Source organism: Carya illinoinensis, chromosome 7 (genome assembly GCF_018687715.1).
Source record: "Carya illinoinensis cultivar Pawnee chromosome 7, C.illinoinensisPawnee_v1, whole genome shotgun sequence".
Taxonomy (NCBI): Eukaryota; Viridiplantae; Streptophyta; class Magnoliopsida; order Fagales; family Juglandaceae; genus Carya; species Carya illinoinensis.
Window position 1 is genome coordinate 28,679,290 of NC_056758.1, and position 23,095 is coordinate 28,702,384.

At 36.7% G+C, this 23,095-nt stretch overlaps 1 protein-coding gene and 1 pseudogene across 1 annotated transcript; one reads left to right on the forward strand and one right to left on the reverse strand.

Annotated features, from left to right (window-relative positions):
* The first annotated feature begins 1,687 nt into the window (after positions 1 to 1,687).
* On the forward strand, positions 1,688 to 15,020 carry LOC122316296 (annotated as a pseudogene).
* Positions 15,021 to 16,275: 1,255 nt separating this feature from the next.
* On the reverse strand, positions 16,276 to 16,863 carry LOC122316297 (transcription termination factor MTERF15, mitochondrial-like). Its single transcript, XM_043132828.1, has one exon. It carries the CDS (start codon positions 16,861 to 16,863, stop codon positions 16,276 to 16,278), a length of 588 nt encoding a protein of 195 aa, XP_042988762.1.
* Between the last annotated feature and the right edge of the window lie 6,232 nt (positions 16,864 to 23,095).

Sequence of the window (23,095 nt, forward strand, 5' to 3'; positions counted from 1 at the left end):
AGATATTACACAACGAGTTGTGTAGTCTCGTAGATAAATACGAGAAGATGGCAAGAAAGATAGGAGGATCTTCCTCTATAAAGCAACTGTTGAATTAGACGGATCTTTCCTATAACAATGAAGCGATGGTAGTACCACTCTCACCTAAGTTCAAAGTCCCCAAGATCAATATGTATGATGGGTCCAAGGACCCTGTAGATCACTTGAAAAATTTTAAAGCATGCATGACTCTTCACGGCTTCCCAAGAGAGGTAGCTTTTCATGCTTTCCTATTAACCTTAAAAGGAATAGCACGGGATTGGTTTAGAACTTTGTGACTAGGAGCTATCAACATTTTTTAAGAATTGGCCAAACAATTATTAATACAATTCATGGTGAGTAGGAGACGTCGACGACCCGCCACTTATCTTCTCACCATTAAGTGGAGGGAATGGGAGAGTTTGAAAGCATATTAGACTCGATTTAATAAGGAGAAACTGACCACAGGTAATCAGGATGAGAAGACCACTCTAGCCGCCCTACTGGGGGGCATATGCCTCCAGAGTCTGTTCATGACCGAGTTGACCAAGAAAACCCCCTTGACTTTGAGCAAATTCATGGACAGGGCTAGCAATTATGTTAACACAAAGGACACGTTGCAGCCCTCTTAGAACTGAGGAAGCAAGAGGTGAAGTCAGAAGATAGGAAGACTAGGTCAAGTCATCAAGGTGAGGGACAAGAAAGACACCCCAACCAGCAAGACCAAAGGCCTCGCATCATTCATAACAATCTGAGCATACATGAAAAAGCAAGAATCGCAAGAAAAGAGGTGCGCCCATCCATAAAGGGCCAACACTATTGCAAGTACCACCAATCAGATACCCATTGGACAAAAGATTGCTCAACCATGAAGAAAAGAGTAGCCGAATTGGCAAGAAATTGGGAACTCGAGTGAATGTTGGCCAACCACGTCAAACAAAGAAGAGAAGAAGGCTAGGGGTGTGAGTCTAGGCTAAGCAGTAGCCCAAAAAGGTAGAGGCAAGACAGGGAATGGAGACATGACACCCCCTGCCAATCTCGCGACCAAGACCAAGCTCCCTTGGGGAAAATCCTCACCACAACAGGAGGATTTATTGGCGGGGGCATGACTGCATTCATCAGAAAGGCTCACACCTGTCAAGCAAGGTACCATGAGGTGTACATGGTGAATAAACCCTCCAAATACCCTAGACTGGGTACCACGCCTATTATTTCTTTTGGAGACAAAGACTGTCAAGGGATCCTGTACCCCCATGGCGACGCTTTGGTAGTGACTTTGTTAATCACAAACTACATGACTAAGTGGATCTTAATTGACAACGGAAGCTCAGCTGACTTCTTATTCTAGAATGCCTCTGGCAAAATGGGCATTAGCCTCGATAGGCTACGCCCATCACCTACCCCCCTAAAGAAAGTTTTCGACGAGGCTATTCAATCAATGGGCACCATCGCACTACCAATCACAGTTGGCCAAGGGGCGCACATGGTTACAACAATTACAGACATCTTAGTAGTTAAAGCACCATCATTCTACAATGCCATATTGGGATGCCCAACTTTGAATGATTTGAAAGTTGTCATTTTTACCTACCATCTGAAAATGAAGTTCCCAATGTAGACAAGTGTCTGCGAGCTCCTAGGGGAGTAAATCGTGGCATAGGAATGCTACATGCAGGAACTCAAAACAGGGGAGCCATGTGTCATGGAAAGCTTGAATACAAAGCCGCCACCTCCACCGTTAGTCTTAGCTGGCCAAGACATGGAAGCTAGGGATGAGAACAATCTAATGCAAGCAGAGCAAACAAGTCTCTAGGGATAGTAACACTACACCCAGATCGGCCAAATTTCACCACGTGTGTCGGAACAAGACTCCCCCCCCCCCCCCCCACCCCACCCCACCCCACCCCAAATATAGAGAGGCATTAAAATAACTACTAATCGAGCACAGGGACGTATTCGCCTAGAGTCATGAAGACATGCCAGGTATTGACAATGTCGTCATAGAACACAAGCTATGTGTTGATCCAACAGCAAAGGAGATATGCCAAAAGAGAGGAACCTTTAGTACATAGATGTGCATAGCCATAGTCGAGTTTTTCTTTAGAGCTATTTTTTACCACAAACTAAGTTTGACCTTAATCGATAAGCCATATATTGTTTGCTAGAAAGATTGTGTTGTCTGTTTATTTCTTTGTGACTCCATGTCAACTCATTTTTTGTTGGAAAAATTGATAATAAATTGATTTTTTTTTAATGAAAGAACCATGTCCTCTCTCCTCTTTTCTGGGTTGTTGTGATAAAGTTGTTGAGACATCGTGTTTTCTTGCAGTTCCCCACTTCGAAAAAAATGATGTAGGACCAAGGGCAATTTGCTAATGTTTTTCAGATGTGTTTTCTATCACGGAAGACTCTACTTTTCATTTATGGCTCAGGATATTCTTGATTATTTGAGAAGAGACATGATCGGGCAAGAAGGTGAGATTTTTTCAGTAGAGGATGGTGACAGTGCTGAATATGTGATGCTAGAAAATAGGAAGGAGCCTTCTACATATGGACTAGTGAAGAGGTTTGTTTTGCACCATCATTATCTTAGTATAAAGCATGTTGCAACTTTATCTCAAGTAAAGAGATATAGGATATATAAAGTCTTATGCATGACATATATTGCACTCAACTTTTTCCAAGACTGCTTTCTAGATTGTTATCATTAACTTGAATACATCTATCATGTATTTAATGAGAATATGGACTCCATCTAATACATTGTTTTTTCTTTCCTCTGTTCTCCCTTCTTAAAAGGCTAAAAATTAAATAACTGACTTCCAATGTAGCATTTAGGTGCATTACGGATAATTTTTGTTTGTGTTCTTTGTTTGTTACTTTGGTTGTATATCTCTATATAACAGCATGACAGTAGAAAAATTAACGGATGCCCAAAACTTCTATCCTAATATTTTAGTGGCAAGCGGTAAATATGTTGATGGTCTTTATATGCTGCAACGTGGACACTGTGCTTTTTCCTCCATCCTCCACAAACACAATTTGCATGCTTCATTTGATATTTGGCATGCATGTTTAGGCCATGTATCCCCAAAAATAATTACCATGCTTAATAAGATGGGTCATTTATCTCTCACTTCTATTTTGCCTAATCCAACTTTATGCACAAGTTGTTAAAAAGCTAAAAGTCATAAACTTCCCTTTTCTATAAGTGAGAATCGATCCTCCTCTATATTAGGCCTCGTCCATTGTGATTTATGAGGTCCCGCTCCTGAAACATCTACTTTTGGTTATCATTATTATGTCATTTTTATTGATTACCATTCACGTTTCACTTGGATATATCCCTTAAAGAATAAAGCCGATTTTTACGACACTTTCTTACATTTCCAAGTATTTGTTGAAAATCAATTATTGGCTAAAATAAAAGCTTTCCAAAGTGATGGAGGTGGTGAACTTACAAGCATCCGGTTTAAATCCCACTTAGGTAAATCCGGTATACATCATCAAATTTCTTGTCCCTATACGATATACCCCCTCTCAAAATGGCCACATAGAAAGAAAACACCGACATATTACCAAAACTGGCCTCACCATGCCTTTCCATGCTCATGCCCCCCTAAATCTTTGGGTTGAAGCCTTCAGCACAGCCGTTTTCATAATTAATCGTTTGCCCACACCGGCTCTACATGGGATTTCCCCATTTGAAGTTTTGTATGGTAAATCACCTACATATGCTCTTTTTTGTCCCTTTGGATGCTTGTGCTTTCCTTATTTAGGAGATTATGCTCAACATAAATTTAAGCCATGAAGTCTACCTTGCATCTTTCTTGGTTACAGTACCTCAAACAAAGGTTTTCATTGTCTTGATCCCATCTCCCATAGAGTTTTTGTGACTCGACATGCTCAGTTTGATGAAAGCATTTTTCCTTTTATCTCATCCAATTTAAAGCATAATACTCCACCATTAGATTATATTTCTTTTTCTGACCCTTCCCCCATTGCATCTCCTTTGCCTGTTACACACTCTTTTGCAGGTTCTCTTCCATTGCCACAATCAACTATGACCAAGTCTTGTGTGCCTTGTGCCTTGGAAGTGTGCCCCATCTGAAGCTCAGTTGTGTCTCTGCCTCTTGAGGCTTCTCCCACGCCTGTGGTAGCTCCTAACTCATCTCTTGCAGCCGCATCCGTTTCAATGCCTGCCCCAATCATTGCTTCCGCACCCATACAAAATGATCATCCCATGGTCACCCGTGGTAAGGCTGGTATCTCTAAGTCTAAGACTTATAATTATGTTTGGGAAGTTCCACATTCTCCATTGTTGTTCTCGCTACTCGTAATGAAAGAACCGAAGGGTTTTAAAAGTCTAGCCAAATGCCCTGAATGGATTGCTGCCATGGATGACGAAATTTGGGCTCTTACTCTCAATAACACATGGAAACTCGTGCCCTGACCACTGGATAAAAATGTGGTTGGCTCCAAGTGGGTCTTCTACATCAAATATCACTCTGATGGTTCTATTGATCGGCATAAAGCTCGTAATGTGGCAAAGGGCGATATGCAACTTTATGGTCCTGATTTTCATGGCACATTTAATCTCGTTATTTAGGCATCTACAATTCGTATCGTTCTGTCTATTGCAATATCTTGCAACTGGCCTCTTCGTCAACTCTATGTCAAAAATGCATTCTTACATGGTTTTTCATAGGAGGAGGTTTATATGGAGCAACCACCAGCCTATATTGATCATTCTCATTCAAATTATGTTTGTCGCCTCCAAAATGCAATCTATGGTTTGAAGCAAGCGCCTTGTGCATGGTTCCATTGCTTTAGCACATTTTTACTCAAACTCGGCTTTATATGCAGCAAGGCTGACTCTAGCCTCTTTGTTTCACTCCAAGGTGCTAAGGGCACAATTTTTTTGCTTCTCTATGTTGATGATATTGTTCTCACAGGTAGCCATGTGGACCTTCTTGATCACTTTATTAGCAAATTGAGATCAGAATTTTCTATGAAGGATCTTGGGCCCTTTCATTATTTTTTGGGTCTTGAAGTACATCGAGATAACCCTGGCTTATTTCTTAGCCAGACGAAGTATGCTCAGGATATCCTTCTTTGGGCTGATTTGCTTGACTACAAACCCATTGCTACCCCAATGGTTGTCTTGCAGCATTTAAGTGAAATTGGTAGTGCCTTCCATTCTCCTACACACTATAGCTCTTTAGTTGGAGCTTTGCAGTATCTCACAATTACAAGGCTTGACATTGCTCATGTTGTTAATTCTGTTAGCCAATTTATGCATGCTTCGACTGCATATCACTTTCAAGCCGTAAAAAGGATCCTCCGATATGTTAAAGGAACGATGCAATTGGGGCTTTTTCTATGTCGAAGCAACCAAGTTGATATCTTTGCCTGTTCCGATGCCGATTGGGCTGGTTGCCCAGTTACATGATGATCCACTTCTGGCAATGCTATCTTTATTGGTGAAAATTTGGTTTCCTAGAGTGCTAAAAAGTAACCTACTATTTCTTGATCCAGTATAGAATCCGAGTATCGAGCTCTAGCACTCACTGCTGCTGAAGTCAAGTGGTGCCTACACCTCCTTTGTGATTTGCAGATATTGCCACCAACACCACCGATCTTGTTGTGCGACAATAAAGTGCTATATTCATGACATGAAATCCAGTTACACAAAAGAGGTCTAAGCACATTGACCTTGATTATCATTTTGTTCGTGAATTAGTATGCAGTGGTGTTCTGCGGATTAAGCATGTTCCCTCTAACCTCCAGATTGCAGATATCTTCACTAAAAGCCCCTCTTGACTATTGTTTAATCTATTCCGATCCAAGCTTCACGTGCGAGCTCCCAAGCTAGTCTTGTGGGGGGCTATTGGAGATAATTGTGGAGAGCATCGTGGAGATAATCAGAAATGAGCAAAACATGGAAACAATGACATAATGGCATATAGCTAAAATTATGGTATAGGATTTGTCCTATATATGGACTATACAGCAAAAGCCATTAATGGCATTCATTTATAGATTTACCAATTGTAAAGCATTGACTATAAATAAAGACTCCTGCACCACAAGTAGTTCAAGGTGGTTTTTACCAAAATCATTATTTTTATAAATCAGTTGCTTATGCACTTTCCTGATTCTATATATCTTATGTTCAATATAGATGCAATATGGATGATTTGTTTCGTACAATATTTTCCATCAATGGTATTTTAGAAAAGAAACTCAAGCTCTATTTGAAGTTTTGCCAAATTTTGTCTGAAATTTCTAAATCTCAAGGTTATATACATTTGTGAATTTAATTTTGTTGAATCCAAAGTTTCAAGTTTCGTATAATTATATATCTACACATTGATTTTGATGATAACAAATGAATTCAAAGAATAAAGGAGTCTCAAGCTCAAGTTGTCTATACAATGGAGTCAAGCACATCAAGGAACAAAGCATGAGCAAGAAGGGAACAAGTTCATAAAGTCATAGAGTAATGTTGTAAATCTCTTAAAAATTTGAAATTAGGATTAAGGCTCAAAATTAATATTTTATCATAAAGCATTAAAATTCATTTTCCACATGTGCATGAATATTTTGAAAATTAAATTTGAAAATTTTGAAAGATGATTAATTGTCATATTTCACATGTGCATTACATGATTAAAGATTTGAACTTTAAAAATATTAAAGATAATTGATTGTCATCTTTCACATGTGCATGTTTTATTTGAATATTTTCAAAAGTGATTGATACTTTTTTTTTTTACTTATGCAAAAGGTAGATGTTTTTGTTTAAAAAATTTGAAAAATAAAGTGTGCTCCTTTTTCATATGCAAAAAGTAAAAAGATTAGGTTTGAATTTTTGAAAAGTTAATGATGTTGTCTTTGACATGTAAATTTTTTTAAATTTGAATATGAAGTCTCATATGCCTATATAAATAGATCATTTGAGAGTTTCACATTTACAACACCAAGAGCATACAATATTCATTCAAAACTTTCATTCTCTATTCTCTAAATATTGAGCCTTAACCCTTGTTCATTTTGAGAGATATAATTTGCGCTGTATTGTTCTTAATTCACTTATTGAGGAGTGTTCTTTGATAACCTACCCACTATCAGCTCTTGTATCAGTAAAAGGGTATGTATAACCCTTGTGCGTGTAGAAAGTGTTCTACACAGGGAATAGTTGAATCACCACGTGTAAGGTGATTGTAAGTGTAGAGGGTGTTCTACATGGATCCTTTGTAGCGGTATTGTTCAAATGTGTAATAGGCTTCTATCTCCACCTGAAGGAGGTTGAATAGTGAATTTGGGGATCCTCAAGGGGTAGCTTGAGGCGAAAACGTAAGCAGTAGGGCTGAACCTCGTTAACATACTGAGTTTGCTCATCTCTTACCCTTACTCTTTATATTTATTACTATTTTATATTTTGTTTTATATTGTGTATTTGATTTATAATTGTTATTTTTTTTAAATACAACTCAATTCACCTCCCTTTTGTGTTAGTCATCTGGACAACAAATTTTTATTTTATTTTTTGTTATGAGATTAGTGGTTATTCTCTCAGTTTTGATATTTTTTTGGTTGTGTTTAGGTTGATGACATACTTGGAGAGCATGCAACTATTTTCAAGAACCATTACTATGTAAAACCTTCGGGTAACTGTGACCTTTCTAGAATGAGTGATCCTCATCATGAATTCAAGGGAAAGAATATGCTCGTTGGGAGACAAAACTCCATTGAAATTGCATCAAAAGTTGGCATGCCTGTTGACAAATATCTTGATATTTTGGGTGAATGTAAGCGAAAGCTTTTTGAAGTAAGATCAAGTCGACCAAGACCACATTTGGATGATAAGGTATTATCTATGAAAATAGTGACTTATTTTGTCAAGGAAATGATCCGTTGCTTTTAGATATCTTTTTAATTTAATTATTGTTATGCACTCTTTTAACAACTTAGGTACTTGCTACGTAATTGTATCATGGAATGGACTGGCAATATCATCATTTGCAAGGGCTTCTAAAATTCTGAAGGGTGAGGAGGAGGGGACCAAATTGGCAAATTCTACTTCCGTGTTGTTAGCTGTGGTGTAATATTTTACTACTTTTGGCTTAACTTTAGAGACACTTCCTTGTAAAATACTTTAATTATTTGGAGGAACATGCTCTAGTTGTAGTTGTTAGAGGGTATGGTTGTAACTAATGTATATAAGGGTGTTAGTGTTATTTGTCAATATCTCTCAATATCGACTAGTATGCCTCAAACCTGGAATAGGAACTTATTTCTATCCAGAATAAGCCCTATTTGGTAACACATAAGGTAAACTTATTCTCGGTTAGGGATAGCATTATCCAGTTTTTGGTCAACCGTAAACCCGATACAACTTGGTACCCGAAACAGGCCGGTTCAGGCCAAAATAGGCTGGTTCAGACCTGATATTTGCTTAGTTCGACCGGTTTATATTAGTTTCACTCGATATAGGCCCAAAATTTGGGTTTTTAATCTAGATTTGTACTTTTCCAAATTGTATTTTCCAGTTTTTCATCCATATTTCATGTTTTTGTGTGAAATCTTATCTTCTAAGTGAATTGTTGTGATCTTTTTGTTTTCCATGGCGACTAAATTTGAGTCAATGTCTCTTGCACCAAATGTTAGTATGCCCATGACTTTGGTGAAGTTAAATGGAAAAAATTATATGTTGTAGTCAAGATTTGTTGAAATGTTTTTGAAAGGCAAAGGTCTTCGTCGTACTTATTTGGTTGATCCAATTCCTGCTTCAACTAGTTCTACCTTTGCTCAATGGGAGCAAGAAGATGCTCAAATATTGTCTCTAATGTTGACCAGTATTGAGCTTAATATTTGCACAAGTTTAATACATTTTGACACCGCTTAAGAGGTGTGGAGGCATCTCAAACAGATGTATTCGGGTGCTGGAAACATAACTCGTATTTATGAGTAGTGTAAACAATTCTTCACGTTGGAACAAAGTGCTTTGGGCCTAGAAGAATATTATTCTCAAGTGATAAGCATATGTGAAGAACTCAAAATGTATCAACCTATCACTTCTGATGTTCCAAGTATGCTAAAACAGGGGAAAGATTTTAATGTTGTTTGCTTCCTTGTTGGCTTAAAACCTGAGTATGAGTTAGTGCATTTTCAAATTTTGGCAAGTGCACAGCTTCCCTCATTTCCTGATGTATTCTCCCGACTTCAGAAAGCTACATTGTCTTCTTATCAGAGTAATGAGAGATCTGCTTTAGTTGCCTCCTATGTTGCTCCTGCTGGGTGTGGAGGTTGGAGTGGTAGAGGTGCACGTGGGGGACGTGATACCAGAGATAATCGTACTCGAGGTCATGAATCTCGTAAGTGCACCCAATGTGGTCGCACTAACCACTCAGAGATATTGTTGGGATCTCCATGGTAGACCATCTGGGTCTGCTAATCAAGCCACTTTTCAAGATGATCCACCGTCAACGAGCTCCAACCTAACTCCAGAGATGATAAGCCTATCCAAGGATAAGTATGATCAGTTTTTGGGTCGCACACAGATGGCTTCATCTTCCATAACTACTTGTGCCCATTTAGTTACAGCGTTCGCATGTCTTGTCTTATCTACTCAACATCCATAAATCATCGATTTAGGAGCCAATGAACACTTGACCGATTTGTCTTATTCCTTATCTAAGTTAGATAATATGACTTCTCCAAAGAGTGTTACTCTTCCTAATGGTTCTCTTATTAAAGTTATAGGCATTGAATCCACTAACCTCATTGATTCTATATCCTTGTCATCTGTTTTATACTCTTCTAGTTTTCCCTTTAGTTTACTATCCATTAGCATAATTACTCAAACTCTTCAATGTTCCGTGACCTTTTATCCCTATGTATATATCTTTTAGGATCTCAAGACGGGGAAGAAGATTGGCACGGGGCATGAAGTTGGTGGTCTATATTACCTTGATGTCAAATAGTCACCTACTGGAGCCCTCATAGTCTCATCATCTGCTTTTGAATGGCATTGCCTCCTTGGACACCCATCCCTTTCTCTTTTGAAGGGCCAAGTTAGGAATCTTGGAAATGTGTCTCCCTTTTCTTGTGAAGCATGTCAGCTTAGAAAACACCATCGTGTGTCTTTTGTACCTTGAGTTGATAATCAAGCTTCTAGTCCTTTTGAATTAGTTCACTCTGACATATGGGGACCAATTAACATTATATCAAACAAGTTTCAGTATTTTGTTACATTTGTTGATGACTATTCTCGTATGACATGGTTGTTTTTGGTGAAGGCACGATCTGAACTTTTTTCCATATTCAAAGTCTTCCGAAAAGAAATTAAAACTCAATTTAGACAAAAAGTTCAAGTCTTGTGTTCTGACAATGCTAAAGAGTATCAATCCAATTCCTTTACTACTTAAGTAATAAAAGAATTGTCCATCAAACTTCATGTTCTTATACATCCTAACAAAATGGGGTGGCTAAACGCAAAAATCGCCATTTATTAGATGTAACCTGAGCACTTTTACTGCACATGCATGTTCCTAAACACTTTTGAAGTGATGGCATTCTTACTGCGTGTCACCTTATTAACCATATGTCCTCATCAGTTCTCGATGGTTCCTCTCCCTTCTCCATTGTACCCTTCTTCTTCACCTTTTTCTATCCCTCCAAAAATCTTTGAGTGTGTTTACTATGTTCATAATCTTGGCCCAGGCTTTAATAAGCATGATCCACGTGCTACTAAGTATTTGTTTGTTGGTTATTCTTGGACTCAAAAAGGATATAGTTGCTATAGTACTACTCTTAAACGTTACTTCACTAGTGCTGATGTCACCTTCTTTGAATCCATACCCTATTTCTCGGAAACATTTTCGGTTGGTGAGTGTGATCCTCTACCATTACCTACCCTTACCCTTTCTCCTGCACACTCACCCAATTCTACCCAACCCTCCTCAATGCCTTCCCTTGCTCCTTTATAGGTGTACTCGCATCGCTTGCGACCCCCAGCTCCCATGCCTCCACCAACCTCGTCTCCATCTTCAGATCCTGAGTTACCTACTACTTCAGACTCTCCACCTATTGCTCTCCAAAAATGTACATGCTCTTGTGTTACTCAATATCCGATTAGCCAATATGTCTCTTTTCATGTCTTATCTCCATCTTTTTCATGTTTTACTTCTTAACTCTCAAAACTTTCTGTTCCTAAAACTCTTCAGGATGCTTTATCTGATTTGGAATGGAGGACTGCTATGGAAAATGAAATAGATGCTCTTCACCATAATGGGACATGGGATCTTGTCCCTCTACCACCTGGTAAACACCCTGTTGGTTATAGATGGGTATATACAATCAAATTTCACCCTGATGGTTCTGTGGAACGTCTGAAAGCTCACTTGATTGCTAAGGGTTACACTTAAACTTATGGCATTGATTATGACGAAACTTTCTCCTCAGTTGCCAAAATTTCTTATGTTCGAGTATTAATCTCTCATGCTGCTAATTTAGATTGACCTTTATTTCAGTTGGATGTTAAAAATGCATTCTTACATGGCGACTTAAATGAGGAAGTGTATATGGAGCAACTACTTGGGTTTGTTGCTCAGGGGGAGTATCGAGGTACTATGTGCAAGTTAAATAATGCATTATATGGTTTGAAACAATCTCCTCGAGCATGGTTTGGGAGGTTCTTTAAAGCTGTATTGGCATTTGGTCTTCATAGATGCCAAACAGATCACTCGGTATTTCACATGCATAGTGATGCAGATCATATCTTGTTGGTTGTATATGCGGATGACATTGTAATTTCTGGAAGTGACTCAGTTGGAATTGCCAGGCGAAAACAATTCCTACATGATCAGTTTCAGACAAAAGACTTGGGCAAACTTAGATACCTTCTTGGAATTGAAGTCGATAGATCAAAGAAAGATATTAATCTATCTTAGAGAAAATATATACTTGACCTTCTGGAAGAAACTGGCGTGTTGGGTGCACGGCCCATTAACACACCTATGGATCCAAATCGTAAACTCTTGAAGAGGAAGGGGAATTGTTTGGAGATCCAGGTCGATATCAAAGACTTGTTGATAAATTGAATTATCTTACTATTACTAGACCTGATATCTCTTATGTAGTGAGTGTAGTAAGCCAATTTCTACAAATGCCCAGGGTCTCACATTGGGATGCTATAATTCATATTCTTCATTACCTCAAACGGACTCCCGGCATTAGATTGTTGTATAGATCAAATGGACATTTTAGAATTGAAGCTTTTTCAGATGCTGATTGGGCTGGATCTCCTTCATATAGAAGATCAACTACTAGATATTATACCTTTGTGGGTGGTAACTTGGTTACGTGGAAGAATAAGAAGTAAACAGTAGTAACTCGGTCTAGTGCAGAAGCTAAATACAGAGCAATGGCTCACACAACTAGTGAGCTGACATGGTTGCAACACTTTCTTCAAGAGATTGGGTTTCCAGCTCCTGTCCCTCTTTTAGTTACTTTGTGATAACCAAGCTGCAGTGCATATTGCATCTAATCACCTTTTTCATGAGAGGACTAAACACAATGAGATTGATTGTCACTTCATTCGGGATAAAATACTAAGTGGTGACATTTCTACACCCTTTGTGCAGTCTGTTGATCAACTTACAGATGTATTTACCAAACCATTGTGTTGTAAACAGTTAAAGCTTATTTATTCCAAGCTAGGTTTATATGATATATATGCACCAGCTTGAGGGGGGGTGTTAGAGAGTATGGTTGTAACTAATGTATATAAGGGTGTTAGTGTCATTTGTATATTGTATATATAATAAGCTTAAAGATCAATAAAATATCTGTAGAATTTCTCTCAATATCGTCTACAGTAGTAATCATGACTGTTGGTAAATTTTGCTCATTAGGTTAGAATAGTTTCAACTTTATATCAGGTGGTTTTAGAGTTTGAGTGTTGGAATTTAATAGTATCATTGAATTAACCATGGAATTTTAGCATAATATTGGCTGTGAATGAAGAGTTTATTTTTCTGTTGAACTTTGTCACATTTTAGCCACTGGCTAAACTCTTGAACTCAGCCAACAAACGGCAGTTTTCTGGGAGCTTTTTGAGATATGTACTTGCTATGCCTTCCATTGTGCATTAAGACTACAAAAGCCCCTTCATGGTTAGGCTCAGGCCTTCTTAAACATTCCCAATAACTTGGTGACTGCTACTGGTAGCGGCATCTAGTACATAGAAGTAAGATTTACCGGTTCAGATTTATTTACAGGGGAGGAAAGTCTCATCAGTTGTATAATTTAGAACTCCAGAGGGTGGCATCATGATTTGTGGTATCCTATTTTGTCTAGTGTTATTTCTATTTTCTTGATTTTGTTGTTTACTATTGATAAGTTATGTTAATCCGAACTTGTTATTGTCTTGATTGGTATAGTCATCTCTTTTAGATTTTTATGCCAATCCTGTTCTGTAATTCCAGCTCCAGGAGTACATGGGTGTTGCTGAGAAGGCAGCATCTTTTATCATGAGGCAACTCTACAATGAGCAAACGTACAGGCTACAACACAGCTTTAGGAATGGCCCATCTAAAGCGCCTGGATTCTTAGATGATTATGCTTTTCTAATTTCGGGATTGCTGGATCTTTTTGAATTTGGTGGTTGGATTGAATGGCTACTTTGGGCAATTGAACTGCAAGACACCCAGGCAAGAACTGGTTTCCAACAAAGTTCTTTTCGGGTTCTATTAGCCACCATTTCCATTCAGTGGGCTTGACTCTGGTTTATTTATTTTTTATTTTTGGCCAGGATAAATTATTCTTGATAGAGAAGGAGGAGGCTATTTCAATACCCCAGGGGAAGACCCTTCTGTTCTCCTCCGTGTGAAGGAAGATAATGATGGGGCTGAGCCCTCTGGGTACTAAGACTGATTGTTACAGGCAGAACGCTGAACATCTTCTGGTAAGCTGTTGCCTTTATCGGTAGATCGTGTTTTTTACTAGTTTAGTCTTAACAAAATTGTTCTTTCCCTTTGCTTATTGACTTCTTGTTTGTCTGATACAGGCAGTCTTTGAGGCGAGACTGAAAGATATGGCTATGGGAGTCCCTCTGATGTGTTGTGCAGCGGACATGGTCACCGTTCCCTCTCGAAAGCAAGTTGGCTTGGTTGGCCATAAGCATTCTGTCGAGTTTGAAAACATGTTTGTTGCAGCTCACACATCCTATGATCCCAATAAAACTGTGAGCGATAAAATTCTATTTTCTCAAGTCTATGGGTGGGTTTGGGTACCCAAACGCAGCCTATATCTCCATTCTATCTCCTAATTTACCAAGCCACGTCATGATCCTAATGGTGCAATTTAATAGCAGGTTATTCACAACAATATTGCCCTCATGGCAAAGATTAATTTTGTTGCAGATAAAGTGGTTGCTCTCGTGTGCCAAAACTTTACTTGCAGTGCCCCAGTAGCAGATCCTGAATCTCTCAAGGCGCTGTTGTCCCAAAAATCCTCCTCTTCTGCTTCTTGGCACCAGTAAATAACTTCAGCTAAATACTTCTAGTGATGTTTATGAACATGGAATCATCTTTCGCTGGAAACTCAGTGGCAGCATGCCAAGTCGAGTTGATGGTCGTTTTATACGAAAACTAATATAAGATAAATGGCAAATAAGTTTACAGTTATGCCCCAGTGGAGAGGTTGAATATGTATCTTGCTTTTGTTAAAATGTTGAGTTCCAGTTCTGTGGTCATGAGTGTAATTATAGGTGTCCATACTGTCCCGCAACGAGTGCTGTGGATTTCCTGCTGGTAACGTTATAGTTATGTGCATCTGTCTTGCAGTTGTTCTTTAGGAGACGGGGAGGGGAATGATTGATTGTATTTGGTATATAGTTTGGTTCAGAGTTTTCGAAACTTGTAATGATAAAAGTTCATGTCTATCGGTTGAGAGATTTGTTCATATTTTGAGACCAAGTTAAAATTGGATTTCAATATGTAAAAGACTAATGAACACGTTCAGTATCTCTCTTGGATTCAATTTTGTCTCCAACAAATAAATGTACTTATTAACCAGTCTATGGTGTTTCATGATCTTTTTCAAAGTTCTGAACCATATACCCTGTATTCCCTGTATAGCGGTAAAGGTATATGGTAGACTAGATTAGCATTGTACATGAACCATATACACAAGTTTTGAATTCAGTAACGCTTACCTACTCTCTCCTCTGCTTCAAGGATGTGCTTGTTAAGAGAATTCCAGGTTCTCCAAAGATTCCACTTAAATAAAATGTAATAATAGACCTAACGTATGTCAACAAGATAACAAATTCACTGGGTACAGCGTCTTGTTCCTTGAATGCTTAGAACCAACGACGTTAAGTGACTTAGAGTAATAGAGACTCTTATAATACAATCATGCTGGGGTTAAGCTAAGATACTCCATGACACTTAAAAAAAAAGGCTCTATGCAAAAACAAATGCCATAAAAATCTGTCGGTGCTTTTACAAGTTTCCCACCCCACATACCTTCTAAGGGCATCAACATTGGCTTGGCCAAATGAGATGCTTGACCAAAATTTACATAATTTGGCTCAAAAATCTTTCACATTGGATTGGGCAAATCTAAAATAATTTGAACTTTTGCTACAGTGGTTAGCTAAAGATGGAAAACCACTATTCATTCATCAAATATTAAAATATTGATTTCTCATTCCACACAAATAAATTAAATTAATTAGAATATAATTAACATTTAACATTTAGAATATAATTATTATTAACATTTAATAATATTTTTTAATATTAATTGAATATAATATGATTATTATTAACATTTAACAATACTTTTTTTAATATTAATTTCATTAGAATATAATTACTATTAGCATTTAATCATACTTTTTAAAATATTAATTTAATTAGAATATAATTACTATTAACATTTAATAATATTTTTTGTAATATTAATTTCATATAATATAATTATTATTAACATTTAATAATACTTTTTTTAATATTAATCTAATTAGAATATAATTATTATTAACATTTAATTGTTAGAATTACAAAATGTGAGAAAATAAATTAAATAAAAAATTTATTAATTTAATAATATTTTATTATTATATAGAGAATGAATGGCTAATCCAATATGGGGATTAAATTTTGATGAAATAGGTAAATATAAAAAAATGTTAATATTTCTTTAAATTTGGCCTAACCAATGCCAATGCTCTGAGACTTAATTCTAACATCCAAAAGATCCGTCTTTTCCTTTATACACATTCTGCAGTTCAGGAACACCATCTTGAAATTTGATCACAAACCTATCCAGGAAGTTGCTCTCACAAGGTCCTATGAAAGTCGACGGGGACAAATTATTCTTAACCAAACCCTTGGCTATCAAAATCTGAACAACTGAACATCTAGGCATAATCCTCTTCTCCAAGCTGAAACATATAACTTTAGGATTTCTAGCAATGTCTGTGGATGAACAACCCATTTTGTTCACAAGGAAGTCCATTGCTTTTGTGATCTTCTCATGTGATAAAAGCATACAATTTGGATGCCTTTTAAAGGCTAAGAGAGCAACGTCTTTTGACCAACCCCATCTCTTATAAAGCTCCAACTTCGATTCCAACTTTGGTCTACTCATACTCAATAACACATGGATTGCATTGACGAAAACCGTTTTGGAGGGATCATATCCCATTTCCTTCACCTCGTGGATAGCTTCAGCAAACCTAGTATGCTTAGCAAACGCCGTAGAAGGAAAATTAGTTATCAAGAAAGAGAATGTGGATTGAGGCACTCCAACTTGTCTCAAAAGTGCCATATTGGAAACCATATTATGGTTACAAAAAACCCGTTGTGTCCACTTGAAAACGGTAACAACTTAAGAAAAAGCACACCCTTGAGGAAATCATAACAGGGTATAAGATGTTTCTCCAAGCTCCTTTTTAACAGAGAAGGGTTTGAAGAGAGGATCTTAGAGAGGTCGGAACTTGAAGCCCCCATAGAACGGAAAAACTCAGGCCTTGTTTGGTTAACCAAAACCAAAAATCTCATCTCATCTCATCTCAACTCATCATTACACCTTTTTTAAATTCCAATACAAAATATAATAAATAATCTTACTTTTTCAAATCCCAATAAAAAATTAATATTCAAAAATTATATTATAACAATATTTTATTTATTACTATTTAAAACATCTCATCTCATCTCATCTCATCTGTGTAACCAAGCGGGGCCTCAATCTTGGGCAAAAGGGTCTTCTCAGGATTAGATAAAAGAAGCGGTGGTTCTATCGAAGCGGTGGTTCTATCTTGACAAGCCGGGAGATTTGGGTATTGGTGAACCCATTCTCTTTGAGGAAATTAAGCACTGAGTCTGGTTTCTCCGGAGTTCGAAATCGTACCCTCTGGGATGCTAAAATAGCAGATTTTGTGGACAACCCGCAATAGTTTATGAAGTAAGACACCGCAAAAGAATGCTCTTTTTCTTCTAGTTTTTCATTACATTCAGATAAACCGACTGAAGCAAATGATTTGCCAATAAAGTAACCATTTTATGGAAGAAAACCCAAATTGGTCTGTAAGATTTTGGAGAATATCTAATAATAAAAGAATCGTTAGAACACTAACCTCTGGCCATCGCTGATCAAGTATTTGCAGGAACCGATTGTTTCTGGATTGTAAACCCTCACAGATTTCTATATGGAGAGTATTGGGTAGGGGTTTTCAGCCTATCTTTTTTAAATCATGAAATTGTAACTGATGGAAAAGCACAGGCATTTATATATAGATAGGCCAAGACCCTTATCCACTGTTTTTCTAAGTGTTGCTTCCTTCCATCAAGGAATGTAACTATTGGATTTTAAATGAGTAGTATCTTTATTTTAATTACCCAGAGTTTTAATATAAATATAAAACTATTAAATAAATATATATAATATATTTGAAAGGGTGTGGCACGTAAGCCACCTTCAAGTCTCCTACAAGGAGACGTGTGCTTTCATTCTCCCACTTGGCTTACGTGACAGTCATTTAAAATTATCTGGGTAACCAAAACTGAATATGGCCACAAATAAAACTACTCAAACCATAAACTTTAGTAGAAAGATATAATACATGAATCATGGCGGTTATGTTATTATATTAACATTTCCTTCCATGTATTACACTGTATTAGCCTCTCTAAATTAATTTCCATATATGAAATATCTCTTTATGAATGACTTCCTATAAGTCATTATGGGTCTATACATCATAGATTAGGAGCAAATACTTTATGTGCACAAATAAAAATATTATTCTTGACAACAACAAGTACTGTATACAATAATTAAATCAAACATAAAATGAGCTCATTAATCCCATGCTCTCTACATGTTTCAAAAACATTTTTATTGAGAGCCCTTTTGTCATGGGATCTGCAATCATAAAGGATGTACTTGTATGTTCTATAGTGACTTCTTGTTCCTTAACTCTCTCTCTGACAGCAAGATACTTTATGTCAATATGTTTGCTTTTGCTCCCACTCTTGTTATTCTTAGAAAAGAAAACTGCTGCCAAATTGTCACAGTAAATTCTTAATGGCTTAGATATCAAATCCACAACTTGAAGCCCTGTGATAAAACTCCTCAACCATTTTGCCTGTGAAGTTGCTTCAAAGCATGCTATAAACTCTGCCTCCATGGTAGATGATGCAATGATTGTCTGTTTGGTACTTTTCCATGATATGGCACCTCCTGCTAACATGAAGACATACCCTGAAGTGGACTTTCTGGAGTCATGACAACCCGCAAAATCTGAGTCTGAATATCCAACCACTTCTAGACAATCAACATGCTTATAAGTAAGCATATGATTCTTGGTTCCTTGTAAATATCTCATAACCTTTTTAGCAGCCTTCCAATGTTCTATTCCAGGATTGCTTTCGTATCTTCCCAACATTCCCACAGCATATGCAATATCAGGTCTTATACAAACCTGTGCATGCATTAAACTACCAACAGCAGATGAATATGGAATGTTTTCTACTTCTTTCTTTTCCAAAGCATTTTTCGGACATTGACTTAAACTGAATTTATCACCCTTTAATATGGGAGCTGCGTTGGGTGTACATTCATTCATTCTGAATTTTTTCAACAGCTTTTCAATGTAGGCTTTATGAGAAAGTCCTAAAATTCTTTTAGACCTATCTCGGTGAATCTCTATGCCTAAAACATAAGAAGATTCACCTAAATCCTTCATTTCAAAGCTTTGGAATAGAAATTTTTTGGTCTCATGTAGTAGACCCAAATCATTAGTTGCAAGCAAAATATCATCAACATATAGGACTAAGAAAATAAACTTACTCCCACTAAATTTATGGTATATGCAGTTATCCACGATGTTCTCTGTAAAACCAAATGAAGTAATAACATCATGAAACTTCAAATACCATTGACGGGATGCTTGTTTTAGTCCATAAATTGATTTCTTTAACTTGCAAACTAAATGACCAACTTTATCAGAATGAAACCCTTCAGGTTGCTTCATGTATACCTCTTCTTCAAGAATCCCATTTAAAAAGGCTGTTTTCACATCCATTTGATGTAGCTCTAAATCAAAGTGAGCTACTAATGCCATGATCACTCTAAATGAATACTTTTTAGAAACTGGAGAGAAAGTATCATGATAGTCAATACCTTCTCTTTGTGTAAATCCTTTAGCTACAAGTCTGGCTTTATATCTATCGATATTACCATTTGAGTCTTTCTTGGTTTTATAAACCCATTTACAACCAATGACTTTAACTCCTTTAGGTAAATCGACAATTTCCCAAACTTGATTTTTAGCCATGGATTCCATTTCTTCTATCATAGCATCATGCCAAAATTTTGAATTTTCTCCACTCATGGCATGTGAAAATGAGATGGGATCATCTTTAGGTCCCACATCAAAGTCGGACTCTAGTAGGTACACATAATAATCATCAGAAATAGCAGGCTTCCTTGTTCTAGAGGATCTTCTTAATTCTACATTTTCATCTATATTATGTGGATGTTGCAATGTAGAGTCAAAGTTGGTATGTTCCTCATGAGATGATGGTGGTTCTTGAATTGATTGATCTTCAAGAATATCATATTGATTTCCTTGAATGACAATCATTTCATTTCCATTCACGGATGTAGTATCTGAATTCCGTGTTTCCTTCCACTCTATCTTTCGAGAAACATTATTCCAACTTATTCCAAAATCCTCAATAAATTTTGCATTTCTGGCTTCCACAATTCTAGGTGTATGTGAGGGACAATAAAATCTGTAGCCCTTAGAATTTTCTGCATAGCCAATGAAATAACCACTGACTGTCCTTGGATCCAATTTCTTTAGTTGTGGATTATAGACCCTAACTTCAACTTGACAACCCCATATGCGCATATGCCTTAAACTAGGTTTCCATCCTTTCCATAATTCAAATGGTGTTTTGGGAACAGCCTTAGATGGAACCCTATTTAAGATATACACTGCAGTTTTTAAGGCCTCACTCCACAAATATAGAGGAAGATTACAATTACTGAGCATACTTCTTACCATATCCATAAGGGTACGGTTTCGCCTTTCAGCAACACCGTTTTGGTGAGGTGAACCTGGCATTGTATACTGAGCAATAATACCTTCTTCTTTAAGAAAATTTGCAAATGGACCCGGTTGTTGCCCTGACTCTGTATATCTACCATAATATTCTCCACCCCTGTCAGATCTTACAATCTTTATTTTCTTATCTAATTGTTTCTCTACTTCCCTTTTATATATTCTGAAAGCATCTAGTGCTTCAGATTTATCAAAAAGGAGGTAAAAATACATAAACCGTGAATAGTCATCAATAAATGAGATAAAATATCTCTGACCATTCATGCAAGGGGTACTAAACGGTCCACAGATGTCAGCGTGTATGATTCCAAGAATTTCCTCACTCCTCTTGGCACCTTTACTTGTTTTGTTGGTTTGCTTACCCTTTATGCAATCCACACATGTACCAAAATCTGAGAAGTCTAAAGTCTTTAGGACTTCATCATTTACTAATCTTTTAATTCTCTCTATGGAGATATGTCCCAATCTCCTATGCCATAATATAGAGGAGGACTCATCAACAATATTACGTTTAGTGCCAATATCATCATGCAGAGTTAATAGACTTTTTTCAAAAACAGAATCTAAATTTAATTTATACAAACCATTTAATAAGGTCCCAGATCCTAGAAATGTGGAGTTTTTAAATACATAAACATTTGAATTCACAAAATTAAATTTAAATCCCAAAGGTACTAATCTAGATATAGAGACCAAGTTTCTAGAAAATGAAGGTACATAAAATGTGTTTTCAAGATCCAAAATATAACAATTATTTAAAATAAGTCTAAAAGTTCCTACAGCCTCGACGTGCGAACGCATCCCATTTCCTGAGTAGATGCCTTGTTCACTTCCCATCGGTTTCCTTAGGCTGAGAAAACCCTGCATGATATTGACAACATGAATTGAGGTACCCGAATCAATCCACCATGTATTATGATGAGAGTCTACAAAATTGGACTCATAGCACACAAGAGAATTGAGATTACCTTTCTTCTCAAGCCATGATTTATACTTTATGCAATCTTTCTTTTTGTGCCCTTTTTTCTTGCAGAAGAAGCATGCATCATTGTCTTTATAGCGTTTGAATGTCGCTTTCCCGTCCTTCTTCCACTTATTAATACCGACACTTTTGCCTTTCTTCCATTGTCCCTTCCTTTGAGTAACAAAATGAGCACTCTCAATATTTTCATGTTTCAATCTCTCTTCTTCTTGTACACACATGGTTAAAAGTTCATTGATGGACCATTTTTCCTTATGTGTGTTATAGGAAATCTTAAATGGTCCATATTCTGTAGGAAGAGAGTTGAGTATGAAATGGACAAGGAATGACTCTGAAATCTCAATCTCTAAAGACTTTAGTTGGGCTGCAATATCCCTCATTTCCATTATGTGCTCACGCACACTTTTGGATTTGCCATGCTTCATAACTGATAATTTATTCATTAGGGTGCTAGCCAATGCCTTATCAGAACTAACAAATTGCTCTTCAATAGCCTTTATGTAGTCTTTGACTTTATCACACTCTGGGATTGAACCTCTAATGCTCTTACTCACATGTGACTTGATGAGCATTAGACTTAATCGGTTAGACCGCTCCCACCTTTCATAGGTATTTTTATCTATCAATGAACTTGATTCAGTGGGTATAGGTGGTTCATCCACACGGAGTGCCAAGTCCAAATCCATGCACCCTAATGTTAAAAGAACCTTTTCTTTCCAGTCCGAAAAATTTTCCCCATTCAGAATTGGAATATTAGAAGATTCACTATTTAAAAAGGAAGACATAGTAGCTGCAATAACATAACCAATAACATATATCAATGCTTTGAATCAAACAATAACTATAGTTTGAATTGACCAATGTCTAATTCAAAAAACAAATCTAAATCTCCCTGTGGGTAAAGATTGCAATATGCATAAGATTTGCTTATATTTTCTTTATAATAAGACTAGTGTTTTACAAATACTTAGGAAACGAGATCCCGCACCTATGGGTATAGGAAATCTCATTTCCCTAATATTGTTTTCACTATCTTATTCTAATTAAAATCATATATATATTTTTTATAATAATTACCTCCCTGTAGGGCCAAGTAATTACTAGAATGATTTAATTGCAATAGAAAATGCCATGATAAAATCAAACAGAATAATATATTAAAATATTATTATGTGTTAAGATGCTGTGGCCATTCTCAATACACAATAATATTTATACTCTAATATGGCATTATTCACTATAACGTACTTAATCATGATGCTAATACATCAATTAATAATCAAACATTAAGATGATTCAAAATATATATAACTAGTTTCTGTACACAATTCTAATTATGAGTCTTTGATTTGTGTAAAGTAACCAAACAAATTAATAATCATAATTTTGCTGACCTAATGGTCAGACAAACTTATATATATTTTTAATACAATTAAATATGACGT

Coding starts and splice junctions, on each gene's coding strand:
- LOC122316297 (XM_043132828.1), bottom strand. CDS start 16,863: ATGGCACTTTTGAGACAAGTTGGAGTGCCTCAATCCACATTCTCTTTC.